This window comes from Sminthopsis crassicaudata, chromosome 3 (assembly GCF_048593235.1).
Source record: "Sminthopsis crassicaudata isolate SCR6 chromosome 3, ASM4859323v1, whole genome shotgun sequence".
Classification (NCBI taxonomy): domain Eukaryota; kingdom Metazoa; phylum Chordata; class Mammalia; order Dasyuromorphia; family Dasyuridae; genus Sminthopsis; species Sminthopsis crassicaudata.
Window position 1 is genome coordinate 1,592,038 of NC_133619.1, and position 19,188 is coordinate 1,611,225.

General features: G+C 56.0%; 1 protein-coding gene across 2 annotated transcripts in view; it reads left to right on the forward strand.

Moving 5' to 3' along the window:
* The window catches only part of CAMKK1 (calcium/calmodulin dependent protein kinase kinase 1), a 41,079-nt gene that overhangs the window by 18,130 nt on the left and 3,761 nt on the right, over positions 1–19,188 (forward strand). For both annotated transcript variants that reach the window (XM_074297778.1, XM_074297779.1), the window contains exons 3-14: positions 3,336–3,383; positions 4,149–4,202; positions 6,485–6,536; positions 7,268–7,398; positions 8,673–8,709; positions 9,285–9,306; positions 10,174–10,262; positions 11,695–11,894; positions 12,354–12,407; positions 12,993–13,066; positions 13,661–13,748; positions 15,054–15,182. In XM_074297778.1, coding sequence (XP_074153879.1) covers positions 3,336–3,383; positions 4,149–4,202; positions 6,485–6,536; positions 7,268–7,398; positions 8,673–8,709; positions 9,285–9,306; positions 10,174–10,262; positions 11,695–11,894; positions 12,354–12,407; positions 12,993–13,066; positions 13,661–13,748; positions 15,054–15,182 — 978 coding nt within the window. The remainder of the gene's footprint in view (positions 1–3,335; positions 3,384–4,148; positions 4,203–6,484; positions 6,537–7,267; positions 7,399–8,672; positions 8,710–9,284; positions 9,307–10,173; positions 10,263–11,694; positions 11,895–12,353; positions 12,408–12,992; positions 13,067–13,660; positions 13,749–15,053; positions 15,183–19,188) is intronic.

Here is a 19,188-nt window from a genome sequence, read left to right on the forward strand (position 1 = left end):
CGTGTCTGACTTATTGGCCTTTATGTGTTACTACATTTAATATTTGAGTAAGTTTTTTGTGGTTAAGTGTTAATTATCGCTTACATTACGCGAAGCCAATAATGAAAGGTAAATGTTATACAAGGTTAAATGTCAGTGAATTTTGTTAGTTTACTTATGTCTTCTGTCAATTCTGTGGATTTTGATTCCTCCGACTTGAAACCATGTACACAGGCATTTAGGGCAATTCCTAGTTATACTTTAACCATCTTTTGGTTCCTAGACATACTGATCTTTTCTGATTTAAGTTGGTAAACACCATTATTTCTTGGACCTTTGGATTCTCTCCGATAGTGACAATGCTGTTCTCTCCTTTATCATTTGTCTCAGTGAGAGATTAGTTTTATTAGGCCAGAATATGCCTGTGGAATCATTTCTAGTTAACTTGCCCAAATTCCCCTTGTCACCAGATTTTTTTTAGATAATGTTTAGTGCTTTAATCAATCCAGTTATAAAGAATATAGGAAATAATAGTGCACTAATGAGAACCATAGAAAGAAATGTTCCTGCCTGAGTGCTGTGCACATTTGGTCTCAGTGCTGGGCTTTGCCAATCAGCTTAGAGATTGTGGCTTCCAACAGATAGCTATCCTGCAAGGGTGTTGCAAGCATGGGTTAGGAGCATTGCTTTCATACAAAGGTGTTGCAATCGTGGGTGAGGTGTATTGCTATCCTGCAAAGGTATTCCAAGCATGGGTTAGGAGGATTGCTTTCCTACAAGGGAATCACAAGCATAGGTGAAGAGAATGTCTATCCTGCAAGGGTGTTGCAGCATGGGTGAGGAGCATTGCTATCCTGCAAGGGTATTGCAAGCATGGGTGAGGAGGATTGCTATCCTGCAAGGGTGTTGCAAGCATGGGTTAGGAGCATTGCTTTCCTACAAAGATGTTGCAATTGTGGGTGAGGTGGGTTCCTATCCTGCAAGGGTCTTGCAAGCCTGGGTTAGGAGGATTGCTTTCCTACAAGGGAATCGCAAGCATAGGTGAAGAGAATGTCTATCCTGCAAGGGTACAGCATGGGTGAGGAGGGTTGCTATCTTGCAAGGATGTTGCAAGTATGGGTGAGGAGCATTGCTATCCTGCAAGGGTATTGCAAGCATGGGTGAGGAGCATTGCTATCCTGCAAGGGTATTGCAAGCATGGGTGAGGAGGATTGCTATCCTGCAAGGGTATTGCAAGCATGGGTGAGGAGGATTGCTATCCTGCAAGGGTGTTGCAAGCATGGGTTAGGAGCATTGCTTTCCTACAAAGATGTTGCAATCGTGGGTGAGGTGGGTTCCTATCCTGCAAGGGTCTTGCAAGCCTGGGTTAGGAGGATTGCTTTCCTACAAGGGAATCGCAAGCATAGGTGAAGAGAATGTCTATCCTGCAAGGGTACAGCATGGGTGAGGAGGGTTGCTATCTTGCAAGGATGTTGCAAGTATGGGTGAGGAGCATTGCTATCCTGCAAGGGTATTGCAAGCATGGGTGAGGAGCATTGCTATCCTGCAAGGGTATTGCAAGCATGGGTGAGGAGGATTGCTATCCTGCAAGGGTGTTGCAAGCATGGGTTAGGAGCATTGCTTTCCTACAAAGATGTTGCAATCGTGGGTGAGGTGGGTTCCTATCCTGCAAGGGTCTTGCAAGCCTGGGTTAGGAGGATTGCTTTCCTAGAAGGGAATCGCAAGCATAGGTGAAGAGAATGTCTATCCTGCAAGGGTATTGCAGCATGGGTGAGGAGGGTTGCTATCCTAGGAAGGGTACTGCTAGCATTGATGAGGAGATGACTACTGGGTGCCGCTATTCTGGAAGGGTGCTGCAAGCATGAGTGGGGAGGATGACTACTGAGAGGATGTTGCAAACATGGGTCAGGAGAATAGCTCTCTTGGGAGTGTTACAAGCATGGCTGAAGAGAATGACTACTGGAAGGGTGCTGGAAGCATAGGTGAGGAGGATGGTTATCCTAGAAAGGGTTGCAAACATGGGTGAAGAGGATGACTGCTGGGAGGTGCTGCTATCCTGGAAGGGTGCTGCAAGCATGGGCGAGGAGGATGACTAATGGGAGGGAGCTGCAACAGGGGCGAGGAGGTTGGCTATCCTGGCAGATTGTTGCAGGCATAGGTGAAGAGGCTGGCTCTCCTAGGACGGTGCACAAAGCAGCACTTTCTGGGTGCTATCACAGGAGTCATGGAAGGCGAATGCACTTAGTTTCCTTGCCACCCGTCATAACTGTAGAATTCCTATTCCACCAGGAAGTTTGGTGAACGTTTGCCGGGGGAACCGGTGATCCCCGGTTTCATAGTGTGGCAGTCCGTCAGGCTGACCGTGGGTGGTTGTTCTTTGTTCTGGAAGAGGACCAAAATGGCATCCATGTGTTAGAGTCAGATTAGCCTAACGTGTGACTGTAGCTGATCAGATACAGGCTCGGAATGCTCTGCGCAGATGGGACACCGAGGCCATGGGAACATTTGGGACGGCTTCTGTAACTTTGTACATCTTGTGTTTCTTCAGAGCTCCTTGAATTCTGCTTTGCCCAGAGCCCAGCCCCTCTGCGGAGGGCACGCCATACGGGGTGGATCTGGGTCAAGGTCTCCCGTGTCAAACAATCTATTCTAAAGTTCTGAAGAAGGCCCTTGAGAGTGGCCTTGTGTCGCTTTTCTGACCACCTTTTAGCACCTGCCTTGCGAGAATTCTCTATAAGATAGTCTTTTTGGCAAGCAGACATTTGGCATTCAAACACTGGCCATTGCAATGGGGCCGTGTCCTGTGTGGTAGAGTCGGAACGCTTGGCAGTTTAGTTTGAGAAAGGAGCACAGTGCCTGGTACACAGTAGGTACACAGCAAATGTTTATTGGCTGATCCAGACTGATCGACTCTCCTTTTGCTCAGCCTGAAGACCAAATCCTCCTTCCCTTGTAATGGCCAACTCCCAGCAGCCCATTTCCAGACACGTGAACTAATGCTTCCAGGCGAGAGGCTGCTGCTTTTGGCATTGCCCATGGTTTCTGCCACCTCATTCTTGGCACTGCTGCCAAGATGGGCACCCAGGATCTGAGGGGGTAAGGCTGGGCCCATGCCAGGCCTGCCGAGTCCTTGACTTACCAGCCCACAGGTGCAAGGGAGGCCAGCCGCTCCTGTTCAGTAGCCTCCTGCCTGACCTCAGCCCAGGGCAGATTCGGTTGTCCTGGGCCCCAGGAGCCTGTTGGGGTTTGTTGGCCCTGGCGGGCCGCCTGAGGGTTTCTGGGTGCTCCTAGTCTTGATGGGGTCTGCAAGGTTAGGCTGACCACATCCTGATGCTACTTTTCTCTCTCCCCCACAGGACTGTGTCCAACTAAACCAGTACAAACTCCAGAGTGAGATTGGAAAGGTGGGTTGGCCGGGGGCCTCCTGTCCCTCTCTTGCCCCCATGGCTTCCAGTTCTACCTTTGCTCCTGGCCTGGGGGGGGGCTTTTTCTCTTCCGGAGGCAGCTGAGGGCACAGAGCTGGGCAGAGGTCCAGGATGGCGCTGGGATGGGCGCAAGGAGCCAGGGCTTCTGCTCTGACTGGCGGGAAGCAGGACGGCTCTGCTGTGGCTGATTTACGATCCCATCTCCAAGTGCAAACTATCTTGCATTAAGAGCCTGGCCCAGAGAGGATTCTCTGTTGAGGCTGTTGGGGCCCTCAGGGCAGCAGTCAGCGTCCCTTCTCAGGGCCTCAGTCTCCCCCTTTGTGAAATGGAGCCGTACACCAGCTGGCCCTGGAGCGCCCTCCAGCGCCGTGGTGGGGAGGGTTTAGTGGCCCAGAGGCTTTGCCCTGAGGGATGGGACCATGAAGTTGGAGCCAAAGCTGGGGGGCTCTGGGCTGAGGAGGAGTGGGGGCAGGGTGGGGCATCCTAGGAGAGCCAGCCCCAGGCCACCATGATCCCCCAGGCTCAGCACACTCTGACCTCTGTTCCTTCCTCTGCACCAAGGGGAGAGGGAGACCCTATTTTATGCTACCATGGTGGGGACCCAGTTCAGTCCAGTGGGGGTTGAGAAACGAAGGTTCCAGAAATGGGAGCTGTTTGTCCCTCCTTCCTCATTTCCTTCTTTCCTCCCTCCCTCCTTCCCTCCCTTTCTTCATTCATGACTTGTGTCCCTTCTGGGGTCCGCAGGGCTCCTACGGCGTGGTGCGGCTGGCCTACAATGAATCTGATGACAAGTATTATGTGAGTTATGGGGGGAGTGGGAGAAGGGCGGGGGCTCTGTGGGATCACCTTTTCTGCCAGGGTGGAGTCAGGAGAGCTGGGTTCAAGTCTTGCCTCAAGAACAAAGCACCAGGTGATGCCGGGCCAGGAGATTCCTCTGGCCGAACCTCAGTTTCCCTCATCCATGAGAGGGTCGGGCTCAGTAGCCTGGGCGGGGGCCACCTGCCCGTTCTGCCTGGTGGAATAAAGGCCGCGTGCGTCCCTGCCACTCGGGGGCAGCAGGCTCTAGGGGAGAGCTGCCAGGCCGGCCCTCCCGCCCCTTTGGTCCACAACAGCCCTGTGAGCTGCCAGTCACCCGAGGGCCACAAGACCAGGGAGCACCCCTTGCTTTTGACTGGAATGCTGAGGTCTCTTAGAATAGGGGCGCCTTTGTGAGCCCCCCCAAGTGCAGCAGCTGCTCTGAGAGAGAGGGGTGGCTGTGGAGCGGGGACCTTGGGGTCAAGAAGGAAACGGCCCCGAACCCGCCAGCGCCCTATTTCTCACTGTCTGCTTCTCTGTCTCTCAAAACTTGAGCTGCAATGGGGGGGGGGGGGGACAAAGACAGAGAGAAAGGGAGGAGAGAGAGAGAAACAGAGACGAAAGGAGGGAAAGAGAAGAAGAGGGGGGAGGAAGAGAGAAATACAGAGACCAAGAGGGAGGATGGGAGAGAGAGAGAGACACGCGCAGAGACAGGAGAGAGACAGACACACAGAGACAGGAGAGAGACAGACACACAGAGACAGGAGAGAGACAGAGATACAGAGACAGGAGAGAGACAGAGATACAGAGACAGGAGAGAGACAGAGATACAGAGACAGGAGAGAGACAGACACACAGAGACAGGAGAGAGACAGACACACAGAGACAGGAGAGAGACAGACACACAGAGACAGGAGAGAGACAGAGATACAGAGACAGGAGAGAGACAGACACACAGAGACAGGAGAGAGACAGACACACAGAGACAGGAGAGAGACAGACACAGAGACAGGAGAGAGACAGACACACAGAGACAGGAGAGAGACAGACACACAGAGACAGGAGAGAGACAGACACACAGAGACAGGAGAGAAACAGGAGAGAGACAGACAAACACAGTCACAGAGACAGGAGAGAGACAGACAGAGATACAGAGGACAGGAGAGAGACAGACGGAGATACAGAGACAGGAGAGAGACAGACACACAGAGACAGGAGAGAGACAGACGGAGATACAAGAGACAGGAGAGAGACAGACACACAGAGACAGGAGAGAGACAGAGATACAGAGACAGGAGAGAGACAGACACACAGAGACAGGAGAGAGACAGACACACAGAGACAGGAGAGAGACAGACACAGAGACAGGAGAGAGACAGACACACAGAGACAGGAGAGAGACAGACACACAGAGACAGGAGAGAGACAGACACACAGAGACAGGAGAGAGACAGACACAGAGACAGGAGAGAGACAGAGATACAGAGACAGGAGAGAGACAGAGATACAGAGACAGGAGAGAGACAGACACACAGAGACAGGAGAGAGACAGACACACAGAGACAGGAGAGAGACAGACACACAGAGACAGGAGAGAGACAGACACACAGAGACAGGAGAGAGACAGACACACAGAGACAGGAGAGAGACAGACGGAGATACAGAGACAGGAGAGAGACAGAGACAGAGACACACAGAGAGGAGAGAGAGACACACAGACAGGAGAGAGACAGAGACACAGAGACAGGAGAGAGAGACACAGACAGGAGAGAGAGACACAGACAGGAGAGAGACACACAGAGACACAGACAGGAGAGAGAGACACAGAGAGGAGAGACCCGCTTTTGCGGGAGGGGGGAGGCGCCTCTGCCCGGCAGGTCCCGGCTTGCGCTGGGTTCTGACCTCTGACCGCCACGTGGGGGGGGGTCCATGAGGTCGGGAGGGTCCAGACTGGACGATGCGGGCGGAGAAGGAGCCGGGAGGGGCCTCAGGGGCGCGGCTGGCGGGGGAGTCCGGGGGAGGGGGCTCGGCTGCTTGGGCGCTCCTTGGCTCTCTGGGACCGGCTCAGGGCGGAGCCGTCCCCGGCTCCGGGAGGGCTGCTGGGCGGGGCCAGGGCGGGGCCGGCCCCTTGGCCCCGCCCCGGCCGCTGTTCCGAGGTGCTGAGCTCAGACCCCGCCTCCTGTCCCCTGCCCCCCTGTGCAGCCCCGCCCCCCGGGGGGAGGAGGCTGGGCGGGTGACCTCCCCCCTCCCCCCCCCTGACCTCCCTGTCTCTCTGCCTCCCCCAGGCCATGAAAGTCCTGTCCAAAAAGAAGCTGTTGAAGCAGTACGGATTTCCACGTAGGTCTCCCGGACCTTCTTGGCCTGGGCTGGGGGGGGGCTCCGCGTCCGCTGCAGGCCTGGCCTGGGGGGAAGCAAGCCTTGCAGGCCCCGCCCAGGCAGAAGCAGGGGACCCCCGCGGCCCCCTGGGGAGAAGGGGCCGGGGCCGCCCTCGGGCGTCTGGGCGGGGGGGGGGGGGGGGTGCTCCGGGGGACCCCCGCAGGGATTGTTTCCCTGAGAGAAGGGACGGGGACAAGGCTCAGCCTCGGGCGCGGTGCTCCAGGGCCCTGCTAGAGGGACCATGAGAACGAGAGGAGGAGGCCCCTGTGATCCCAGCCTGGATGAGTGCTCCTCCCAGAAGCCCCCGGGAGGAAGCCGCCAGCGAGGGGCAGGGAGGCTGAGGAGGGGTCCATCGGAGGGCCAGCCCGGCTGTGGGGGGGGGCACTTGGCCTGGTTCCCGAGGAGGAGGCCGGGGCTGCAGCTGTGGGGAGCTTCCTAACCGGCCTGAAGAGCTCACTTCCCGATGCTTCCGGAGGCCCAAGGGGCAGCTGGGGGAGGGGAAGGAGGAGAACCGGAGGGCTGGGTGTCGGGCAGCGGCTGGCTGGTGCCCCTGGTGCCCCTGGGGTCAGGCGGGGCCTGGCAGGCCCCGGAGCCTTCAGCGGGCTTTGCCATCGGGAGAGTCTGCCTGGGGGGCGTCCCCGGGGGTCTCTGCTTCTGCCCCTGAGCCTCCCAGGGCTTCCTTGTCTCCGCAGGGCGCCCTCCCCCACGCGGCTCCAAGGCCGCCTCCGGCCCCGCGGTCCCGCCGGCTCCCCTGGACCGGGTCTATCAGGAGATCGCCATCTTGAAGAAGCTGGACCACGTGAATATCGTGAAGCTCATCGAGGTGAGTGCAGACATTGGGGAGCCCCCGGAGCTGGGGGGGGGGAGCCCTGGGGCCCAAGGACTGTGGAAGCTACTGGTTCCTGGGGACTCCTCCCCAGCCCTCTCCCCTCCCTTCTTTCCCCATTTTCTGTTTCCTGTCTCCTTCATCCACCTCGGAGGGGGGAGTCCTCCGTCTGCTCCTCCCCCACCATCCCCCAGACTGCTTTCCCCTCCCGACTGGAGCCTGAGCCTGAGCTTTCCCTGGAAACTTTCCGAGAAGGGAATTCCCTTCTCCCTCATCCAAACCGACACTTTCTCCAACCTCCATATTGTCATCCTCTCCTCCACCCTTTCTTCCCCGCACTGGCCCTCCTCCCCTCCCCCGCACTGTCCTCCCCTCCCCCGCACTGTCCTCCCCTCCCCCGCACTGTCCTCCCCTCCCCCGCACTGTCCTCCCCTCCCCCGCACTGTCCTCCCCTCCCCCACACTGTCCTCCCCCTCCCCCACACTATCCTCCCCTCCCCCCCCACCGTCCTCCCCCTCCCCCACTCTGTCCCCCCCCCCACTGTCCTCCCCTCGCCCCACACTGTCCTCCCCTCCCCCACACTGTCCTCCCCTCCCCCGGCACTGTCCTCGCCCTCTCCTGCACTGTCCTCCCCTCCCCAGCACTGTCCTCCCCTCCCCCACACTGTCCTCCTCTCCCCAGCACTGTCCTCCCCTCCCCCGCACTGTCCTCCTCTCCCCAGCACTGTTCCTCCCCTCCCCCACACTGTCCTCCCCTCCCCAGCACTGTCCTCCCCTCCCCAGCACTGTCCTCCCCTCCCCAGCACTGTCCTCACCGCCTCCCCCGCACTGTTCCTCCCCTCTCCTGCACTGTCCTCCCCTCTCCTGCACTGTCCTCCCCTCTCCTGCACTGTCCTCCCCTCCCCCACACTGTCCTCCTCTCCCCAGCACTGTCCTCCCCTCCCCAGCACTGTCCTCCCCTCCCCAGCACTGTCCTCCCCTCCCCCGCACTGTCCTCCCCTCTCCTGCACTGTCCTCCCCTCCCCAGCACTGTCCTCCCCTCCCCCGCACTGTCCTCCCCTCCCCCAGCACTGTCCTCCCCTCCCCCGCACTGTCCTCCCCTCCCCCGCACTGTCCTCCCCTCCCCAGCACTGTCCTCCCCTCCCCAGCACTGTCCTCCCCTCCCCTGCACCGTCCTCCCCTCCCCCGCACCGTCCTCCCCTCCCCCCGCACCGTCCTCCCCTCCCCAGCACTGTCCTCCCCTCCTGCTGATGGTGCTTCCTCCCCCGACAGGTCCTGGATGACCCTGCGGAGGACAACCTCTACATGGGTGAGCTCCTCCTGGGTTCTCGCCATGGATGAAATTGGGGGGGGAGGGAGTTTCCCTTTTGATAAGATGAGCTGGGGGAGGGGGAGGGCGGCAGACCAGAGTGAAGGGTCAGCCCTAAGCCACTTGCCCCCCGCCCCCGCCAGGGAAAGGGGGCCAGGGCGGGGGTGAATCCTGCCTCGGGCAGCAGCAGCTGAGCCTGGGCCGAGGGCGTCCTGGGGCCCGAAGGTCACTGGCCGGACTGGACTCTGCTGCCCGCCTGAAATGCTGGACTCCATTCCGGGTGGCTGGGGCTGCCACATGGATTCTGGATGAGCGAGACACCCTCTGACCTAGCCCAGCAAATCATTTTACCCAGGGGGAAACTGAGGCTCAGAGAGACCCCCCAGACTCTCAGAATCCTATCGCAGGGGCCGTCAAGGGCAGCCTCCTCGCTCTACGTGGGGAAACCGAGCTTTAAGCAAATGAACTGACGGCTCAGACCATCTGGGAGGATTGGAACTCGGATCTCTGCGGGGGGGGGCAGGTCATGGCACCCGTGGGACGGTAGCTCGCTGACCGTTCTGCTTTCCTTCCAGTGTTTGACCTGCTCCAAAAGGGGTAAGTAGCCTACGGCCCCTCACCGTCTCCAGGAAGCTCATTGCCCCCTCCAAGTGGGGGGAGCGGGGAGGAGTCGTGGAGAGAACCCGGAGGAGGCTGCGGTGACCCCCGGGGCAGAGGCCCGAGAGTCGCCATGGAGGGTCCAGCTTGGTTCTCGTCCTCTGGGCCCGTCGCTTTCCCTCAGGGCTGCCAGGGGGAGGCCGGACTGAGGCACCGCCTGTGCAGGGGAGGCCACGGGAGCTGCCGGGGCCCTTCGGCCCCATGGTCAGCTGCAGGAAGGGGGGCTGGCCCCCAGAAGGACACTGCAGGCCAGAAGGACCTAACCCTAGAGAGAGACAGAGACAGAGAAAGAAAGAGGGGAGAGAGAGCAGAGACAAAGAGACAGAGAGACAGAGACAAAGAGAGACAGAGAGAGACAGAGAAAGAAAGAGGGGAGAGAGACAGAGAGAGAAACAGACAGAGAGACAGAGAGAGAGAGAGACAGAGAGAGAGAAAGAAAGAGGGGAGAGACAGAGAGAGACAGAGAGACAGAGAGAGAGACAAAGAGACAGAGAGACAGAGACAAAGAGAGACAGAGACAGAGAAAGAAAGAGGGGAGAGAGAGAGACACAGAGAGACAGAGACAGAGAGAGAGAGACAGAGAGAGAGACAGAGAGAGACAGAGACAAAGGGAGACAGAGAGAGAGACAGAGAGAGACAAAGAGACAGAGAAAGAGAGAGACAGAGAGAGACAAAGAGAGACAGGAGAGAGGGAGTGCCGAGGATGCTAAATGCCCACTGAGGACCTAAGCCCAGCTTGGCTGCAGGTCCCCACTTCCGCCCCCCCCCGTCCCGCCCCGAGGCTCCTGACTGGCCGTGTCCCCGCAGCCCCGTGATGGAGGTGCCCTGTGACGAGCCCTTCACCGAGGAGCAGGCCTGGCCGTACCTGCGGGACATCGTCCTGGGCCTGGAGTACCGTGAGTAGCCTGAGCCGGGGAGGGCCCAGGGAGGGCCGGGCTTTGGCCCGAGACTCGGCCTTTCACACCCCCCCCCCCACTGCTTGGCTCTTATTCACGGCTCTGCGCGGTCCCTCGGGCATTAAGCATTTATTGAGCGCCCGCTCCGTGCCAGGCACCGAACCAAGCCTGGAAATGGCAGAAGAGCACGGGCCGGAGCCCGGGGCCGCCCCAGGTGCGGTGATGGCCGGGGCAGGAGCCCGAGAGAGCAGCAGGGATCGAAGGGGGGCCCGGCAGGGCCTCGGACCCATCGGCGCAGGGACGGGCTGGCCCAGGGCCGGGCATCCAGAGCGAGAGCCCGAGGGCGGATCCACGGCTATTTTCGCTTTTTCTTTCTTGTGATTTTTTCTGTTTTGTTCCGATTTTTCTCACCCCACATGACTCATGTCCCATGTTAAAAATAACCGGGCACGATAACCTGAAAAGCCCGCCCACCGGCAGCACCAGCACGGGCCGGGAAAGCCTCAGTGCCGGCCTTCCGGAGTCCGGGGGCGCCCGGAGGTGGGGGACGGAGGCGGGAGCCTCGGGTCAGGACCCTTGGGGGGGGCGATCAGGCCGGCCGGCTCGGCTCCTCTGTGGGAACTCCGTCCATCACTGACCGGCCCCTCCCTGAAGGGAAGAGATGGCTGATGGGAGCTGAAGGCTGGCCAAGGGAGCCCGAGGGCCTTCTTCAGGCGCCTTCCCGTGGCCAGGCTGACTCGGGACCTAAGGGCACTTGAGAGCGTGGGCAATTAATGATGTGTGAATTTTCTGGAAAATTCTGGAATGGGAGCAGGGGTGGGACTGGGCCTGGGGAGGGGACTACCTGGGAACCAGGATTAGGGCCCTGAGGGTGGGAGGATGCGGAGGCGCCCCCGGGCAGGGAGAGGTTGGGAGGGCTGATGGGGGTCTGCGCAGCCTCCTGGAGGCCCGGCCTCAGCCCTCCTCAGCGTGGGCTCCTTGTCCCAGGCTGTCCCAGGCTCCCCGTCGGCAGGGCCCGAGCTGACGTCTCAGGCTCCCTAGGAGGGAGTCGGGAGGGTTAGCCTTCCTGGCCACGTGGCCTCCCCAGCCTCAGTTTCTCCATCTGTAAAATGGGCGGGTGCCCCTTCTCCTCGGGGACCACTCAGCACAAACCCAAAGCTAGAAATGGACCGGGCTCTTCCTGGGATTCGTGTCCTGGGCTGGGCCTGGGGGATCCCGAGGTCTGAGCAAGGCACAAAAGGGGCCCCCGAGTCTGGGAGGTGGCTCGGGGCAGTTCCAGGGTCCCAGGGCAGAAGGTCCGTCGTCAGTCTTGAGCAGGGCCCGAGAGCCTCGGGGAGAAGGGGGTCCCGGAGGGACAGTGCACCAGTGCAGCCCCTCTGCCGCCGTGCTCCGCGCGCCCCGGGAGCCCTCAGTCTCTCCTCCTCACCCGCAGTCCATTACCAGAAGATCATCCACCGGGACATCAAGCCGTCCAACCTGCTCCTGGGGGACGATGACCACGTGAAGATCGCCGACTTTGGGGTCAGCAACCAGTTTGAGGGGAACGACGCGCAGCTGTCCAGCACTGCCGGGACCCCGGCCTTCATGGCTCCGGAAGCCATCTCTGACTCGGTCCAGAGCTTCCGAGGAAAGGTGGGTGCCCGGGGCCCTCGGCCAAGTAAACGCCGGACGGGCAGAACGCCTGGCGATCCCCCGGCCTCTGTGGCAACAGCCTGGGCGGACGGAGGCCGGGAGAGGCCACCCAAGACCCTTGTCTCGGTGGGCACAGCCTCCCCTGCTCCCCTGCTGCCAGCTAGCCTCGGAGAGAGAAGTGGGGAGCCCCACCCTCCCTCTGGGTGACCCCAGACCACAAGAGAGAGCGCTGGGGCTCCGGGCTCCCTCCCCTAGAAAGGACCTGGCAAGGCGCCCCCTGTTTTTGAGTCCCGAGACAGATCCCCGATGGTCCGTGCGTGGAGGGGCTTGGTTTGTCCCCGAAGCAAAATGAACAGCGGCTTGGACCCCAGGAGGGTCATTCGTGGGCCGGAGGGGCCGGGGGGCGGGTTGGCCGGGACAGCCCGGCGCTAGTCAGCCCTGCCGTGTGCTCTCTTTCAGGCCCTGGACGTGTGGGCCACAGGCATCACTTTGTACTGCTTCGTCTATGGGAAGGTGAGTGGGCCCAGTCTCCCCTTTCCCGCCAGGTGCCAAGGCCTGGGCAGGGCGCCCCACATGGGGCAGGACGGCCCCTCCAGAGCTGGGCTGAGGCTGGCAGGAAGCCACCTGCTCGAGCCGCCCCTCCCTCTGACACAGACGGTCTTCATGTTGGTGCGAGGGGGCCAGGCCAAGGGAGGAGGGCTGAGGGCTCGCCCAGCGGTGCCATCTTCCCGGCTCGGCCACGGGGACTTGCCCCGTGTGATGGAGAGAGACGCCCTGCCTTCCTTCCTTTTTCTTTTCTTCCTTCCCTCCCTTCTTCCCTCCTTCTTTCTCTCCTCTCCCTTTTTCCTTTGTTTCTATCTTTCCTTCCTTTCCTTCCTCCCTTTCTCCTTCCAACTTTTCACTACTTCATCCCCTTTTCTGACTTTTAGCCAGCTCCCCCCCGATCTGCGGCCGCCCGGCTTCCGCCCCGATCTGCAGGTTGGGCCCCAGCAGCTTTGTGACTTCTCCCTCTCTCGTCCCCCCTCCTCCAGCCCCCCCGGCCCCCTCCCCACACGCTGTCCCCAGATGGCCCTCCTAAAGCCCCGCTCCTTCTTCCAGTGCCCTTTCATCGATGACTCCATCCTGGCCCTCCACCAGAAGATCAAGAAGGAGGAAGTGGGATTCCCGGAGCAGTAAGTAAGCCTTCCCAGGCTGAGGAGGGACCTCCCCCCTCCTCCTCCTCTCCCTCCCCCTCCTCCTCTCCCTCCCCCCTCCTCCTCTCCCCCCCTCCTCCTCTCCCCCTCTCCTCTCCCTCCCCCCTCCTCCTCTCCCTCCCCCCTCCTCCTCTCCCTCCCCCTCCTCTCCCTCCCTCCTCCTCCTCTTCCCCCCTCCTCCTCTCCCTCCCCCCTCCTCCTCTCCCTTCCCCTCCCCCTCTCCCCCCCTCCTCCCCCCCCTCCTCTCCCTCCCCCCTCCTCCTCTCCCCCCCTCCTCCTCTCCCCCTCCTCCTCTCACTCCCCCTCCTCCTCCTCTTCCCCCCCTCCTCTCCCTCCCTCCTCCTCCTCTCCCTCCCCCTCCTCCCCTCCCTCCCCCACCACTCTTCCCTTCTCCAAGTGACCATGAAGACCACTGGGCAGAGGTGGCCCTGAAGCCTCCCAAAATGGGGTTGGACTTCATGCTGTGGGGAAACCAGAAAGCAAAGACTCAGGACTATCAGCCATGGGGGGGGGGCAGGCTGCCTCCTCGTCCTGGTCTGGAGCCCCCGCCCACCACACCCCTTCCCTTCACAGGCCCTTGATCAGTGAGTCTCTGAAGGACCTGATCCTCCGCATGTTGGACAAGGATCCCCAGACGAGGATTGTGATCCCCGAGATCAAGGTGAGTGCCCTGGACCCTCCCTGGGGCGTCAGGAGCAGCTTCCTGCCCTCGCCTGCACAGCCAGCCTCTGGTGGCCTCCCTGTCGCCCCCTCCTGCTGCCCCCTCCTCTCTGACCCTCTTGGCCAGTCCCGCTGTCAGGGACTGAGACTCTCTTGCACGCTGCTGCCTCCTCCCTCCCCCCTCCTCCACCTCCTCTCTCCCCCCTCCTCCCTCCTCCCTCTCCCCCCCCTCCTCCACCTCCTCTCTCCCTCCCCCTCCTCCCTCCCCCTCCTCCCTCCCCCTCCTCCACCTCCTCTCTCCCTCCCCCTCCTCCCTCCCCCTCCTCCACCTCCTCTCTCCCCCTCCTCCACCTCCTCTCTCCCTCCCCCTCCTCCCTCCTCCCTCCCCCTCCTCCCTCTTCCCTCTCCCCCTCCTCCCTCCTCCCTCTCCCCTCCTCCCTGACTTTCCCTCCTTTGCTGGAGTCCCTCCCTCCCATCACCCTTTGCACAAAAGTCTCCTCTGTGTGTGTATGGTGTATGAGGTCCTGTCCTTCTGTGAGGCAGGGCCGGCCTTAGCTGAACTTTGCACTCTGCCCCGCCCCTCAGTGCCCACCCAGCCCCCATCCAGAACAATGAGTGTTAGAGGAGGGGGATGAAGCCGGGGAAGGGGAAAAGAGTGGCTGGGAAGGAAAAGCCGAAGGGCGGGGGGAAGGGGGAGCACAGTCAGGAGTGCTCAGTGATGGAAACACTGCCCGAAAGTCTGGGGTTTGAAGGAAAACCGCTGGGAGAGCTCGGGCAGGGCTGGAGCCAGAGGGGGCCCAGAGGCCCTGGAGGGGAGGGGAGGGGAGAAATCCAGTGGCCAGAGCCTGGGCAGGCCGGGAGCCTCTTAGGGGGGCAGGAGAGGCGCGCCCTGGTCACTGTGCTTCCTATGGGCTCCCTGGACCCCAGGCTCCTCTTCTCAGGTACCCCTTCATCCGCCTCTCCCTCTCCTTTGCCCGGAGAAGAGGAGGAGCTTCCCTGAGAAGCTCCACGGGCCGTCAGGGGCCTCCACGTCACACACACCGGAGCTTTCCGAGCCGAGGACGGGGCACCTGGGGCTCGTGGAGGCGGGGCAGAGGCATCAAAGGAAGGACTGGCCGAGCAGAAACGAGGGCCCGAAAGGGCAGAGGGGGAGACGTCCGTCTGACTGGGGGGGCAGGAGTCAGGGCGAGATGGAAGCCAAGAGTGGGGGTACAGAGGCAGGAGGGAGGGCTCTGAGGGGAGCCCAGAACCGTGGCTCAGAATGTCCGGGGGCTGACTGACCGCCCCTCCCTCCGTCCCCATGCAGGGGCACCCCTGGGTGACCAAGAACGGAACGTGTCCGCTCCCCTCGGAGGAGGAGCACTGCAGCATCGTGGAGGTGACGGAGGAGGAGGTGAAGAACTCGGTCAAGCTGGTCCCCCGGCTGCCCACTGTGGTAAGGAGCTGTCCGCGGTGCTGCCGCCGGGCCCCTGGGAGGCCGGTGAGCTCTGCTGCAGTGGAGCGGGGAGGGGGCCGAGGGAAGGCTGGCTCCCAGTCCCTGCTGATTCAGCCCAACGGGTGGGGGCGGAGCCACCAGCCGTTGGGGTCCTAGGACGCACCTCGCGGGCAGAGGCCGCCAGGGCCCAGGCTCCCCTAGGAGACTCCCCTGAGGCGATCTCAGGGGGGGGCAGTGCTGCAGGGTGAAGGCCGTTCACTTCCTTAACTAAGCTCCCCAAGCCCGGGTTTTCAGGATTTTACTGCTGATTTGCTCATCACAATTTAATTATTCATGTGAACTCGGGCCCAAACTTCCCACATCCGGCATTTCGTAGGAGGATTGAAGGAGAGGAACAGGTTCAGTGGGTTCTCTGGAGGCAGGTGACTCTTCCTCATGCGTCCTTCGCCAAACAACCCGCCTCTTACTCCCGACTCTCTCCTGAGACTCCCGGCCTGTTCCCGGCTCTGGCCTTAGTTCATGCAAGTTTTTCTGAAATCGTCCTGCTTCTCACTTCATGCGGCACAATAACATTCCATTACAATCAGAGCTATCCCCCCGCTAATGGGCACCCCTCAATTTCCAGTTCTTAGATACCACAACTATGTTTGTACAAACAGGTCCCTCGCTCTTTCCGATGTTCTTGGGATATAGACTAGCAGTGGTCTTGCTGGGTCAGAGGTTACGTACAGTCCGATAGCTCTTTGGGCATTGTTCCAAGTTGCTCTCCAGAACGGTTGGATCAGTTCACAACTCCGCCAACAGTGCGTTAGTGGTACGGTTTTCCCACATTCTCTCTAACATCCAACATTTTCCTTAGTCATGTGATCCACTCTGATAGGTGTGAGATGGTACCTCAGAATTTTTTTTTTTTAATTTTTTTTATTTTATTTTATAATTATAACATTTTTTGACAGTACATATGCATGGGTAATTTTTTACAACATTATCCCTTGCATTTACTTCTATTCAGATTTTTTCCCTTCCTCCCCCAACCCCCTCCCCCAGATGGCAAGCAGTCCTATATATGTTAAATATATTACAGTATAATTTAGATACAATATATGTGTGTAGAACCGAATTTTTTGTTGCACAGGAAGAATTGGATTCAGAAGGTAAAAATAACAGTTTACACTCATTTCCCAGTGTTCCTTTTCTGGATGTAGCTGTTTCTGTCCATCATTAATCAATTGGAATTGGATTAGCTCTTCTCTATGTGGAAGAAATCCACTTCCATCAGCATACATCCTCGTACAGTATCATTGTTGAAGTGTATAATGATCTTCTGGTTCTGCTCGTTTCACTCAGCATCAGTTGATGTAAGTCTCTCCAAGCCTCTCTGTATTTCTCCTGTTGGTCATTTCTTATAGAACAATAATATTCCATAACATTCATATACCATAGTTTACCCAACCATTCTCCAATTGATGGACATCCATTCATCTTCCAGCTTCTAGCCACTATGAAAAGGGCTGCCACAAACATTTTGGCACATACAGGACCCTTTCCCTTCTCTAGTAGTTCCTTGGGGTATAAGCCCAGTAGTAGTATGGCTGGGTCAAAGGGTATGCACAGTTTGATAACTTTTTGGGCATAATTCCAGATTGCTCTCCAGAATGGTTGGATTCTTTCACAACTCCACCAACAATGCATCAGTGTCCCTGTTTTCCCACAGCCCCTCCAACATTCATCGTTATTTGTTCCTGTCATCTTAGCCAATCTGACAGGTGTGTAATGATACCTCAGAGTTGTCTTAATTTGCATTTCTCTGATCAATAGTGATTTGGAACACTCTTTCATATGAGTGGAAATAGTTTTAATTTCATCATCTGAAAATTGTCTGTTCATATCCTTTGACCATTTATCAATTGGAGAATGGCTTGATTTCTTATAAATTAAAGTCAATTCTCTGTATATTTTGGAGATGAGGCCTTTATCAGAACCTTTAACTGTAAAAATTTTTTCCCAATTTGTTACTTCCCTTCTAATCTTGTTTGCATTAGTTTTGTTTGTGCAGAAACTTTTTAATTTGGTGTAATCAAAATGTTCTATTTTGTGATCAATAATGGTCTCTAGTTCTCCCTTGGACACAAACTCCTTCCTCCTCCACAAGTCTGAGAGGTAAACCATCCCACGTTCCTCCAATTTATTTATGATTTCGTTCTTTATGCCTAAATCTTGGACCCATTTTGATCTAATCTTAGTATGTGGTGTTAAATGTGGGTCCATGCCTAGTTTCTGCCATACTAATTTCCAGTTTTCCCAGCAGTTTTTGTCAAATAATGAATTCTTATCCCAAAATTTGGGATCTTTGGGTTTGTCAAAGATTAGATTGCTATTTTTATTCACTATCTTGTCCTTTGTATCTAATCTGTTCCACTGATCTACCGGTCTATTTCTTAGCCAATACCAAATGGTTTTGGTGACTGTTGCTTTATAATATAGCTTTAAATCAGGTACACTTAGACCACCTTCCTCTGACTTTTTTTTCATTAGTTCCCTTGCAATTCTCGACCTTTTATTCTTCCATATGAATTTTGTTGTTATTTTTTCTAGGTCATTAAAATAGTTTCTTGGGAGTCTGATTGGTATAGCACTAAATAAATAGATTAGTTTGGGGAGTATTGTCATCTTTATTATATTCGCTCGGCCTATCCAAGAACATTGAATGTCTTTCCAATTATTTAAATCTGACTTTATTTTTGTGGCAAGTGTTTTGTAATTTTGCTCATATAATTCCTGACTCTCCTTTGGTAGATATATTCCCAAATATTTGATACTATCGACTGTTATTTTGAATGGAATTTCTCTTTGTATCTCTTGCTGTTGGATTGTGTTGGTAATGTATAAAAATCCTGAGGATTTATGTGGATTTATTTTGTATCCTGCGACTTTGCTAAAATTCTGAATTATTTCTAATAGCTTTTTAGCAGAGTCTTTGGGGTTCTCTAAGTATACCATCATGTCATCTGCGAAAAGTGACAGTTTGATTTCTTCATTTCCTACTCTAATTCCTTGGATCTCTTTCTCGGCTCTTATTGCCAAGGCTAGAGTTTCTAGTACTATATTGAATAGTAATGGTGATAGTGGGCAACCTTGTTTCACTCCTGATCTTACAGGGAAAGGTTCTAGTTTATCACCATTACATATGATGTTTACTGAAGGTTTTAAATATATACTCCTTATTATTTTAAGGAATAGTCCATTTATTCCTATACTCTCAAGCGTTTTTAGTAGGAATGGATGTTGGATTTTATCAAATGCCTTTTCTGCATCTATTGAGATGATCATATGGTTTTTATTAATTTGATTATTAATATGGTCAATTATACTAATAGTTTTCCTAATATTAAACCAGCCCTGCATTCCTGGTATAAATCCCACTTGGTCATAGTGTATTATCCTGGGGATGATTTTCTGAAGTCTATTTGCTAATATCTTATTTAAGATTTTAGCATCAATATTCATTAAGGAAATTGGTCTATAGTTTTCTTTCTCAGTTTTCGATCTACCTGGTTTAGGTATCAGGTACCTCAGAATTTTTAACTTGCATTTCTCTGATCAATTGTTAGAGGATTTTTTCACTTGATCAAAGAGAACTTTGGTTTCTTTGCCTAAAAACTGCCTGTTCATATCCTTTTGGAACCATTTATGAATTGAGGAGTGCCTTGTATTTTTATAATTTTGACTCGGTTCTTATATATTTGATAAATGAGACCTTTAAGAGAGATACATGTTAAAAAAACATTTCCCCATATTTTTACTTTCCTTATAATTTTGGTTGCATTTGTTTTGTCTGTGCAAAAAACAAAACAAAAAACTAATGTTTTATAATCAGAATTATCTATTTTATATTTTATAATGTTCTCTGTATCTTCTTGGGTATAAATTCTTTCCTTCACATAAATCTGACAGTTAAACTATTCCATGCTCTTTTAATTTGCTAATATCAAGCTTTCTGTATAAA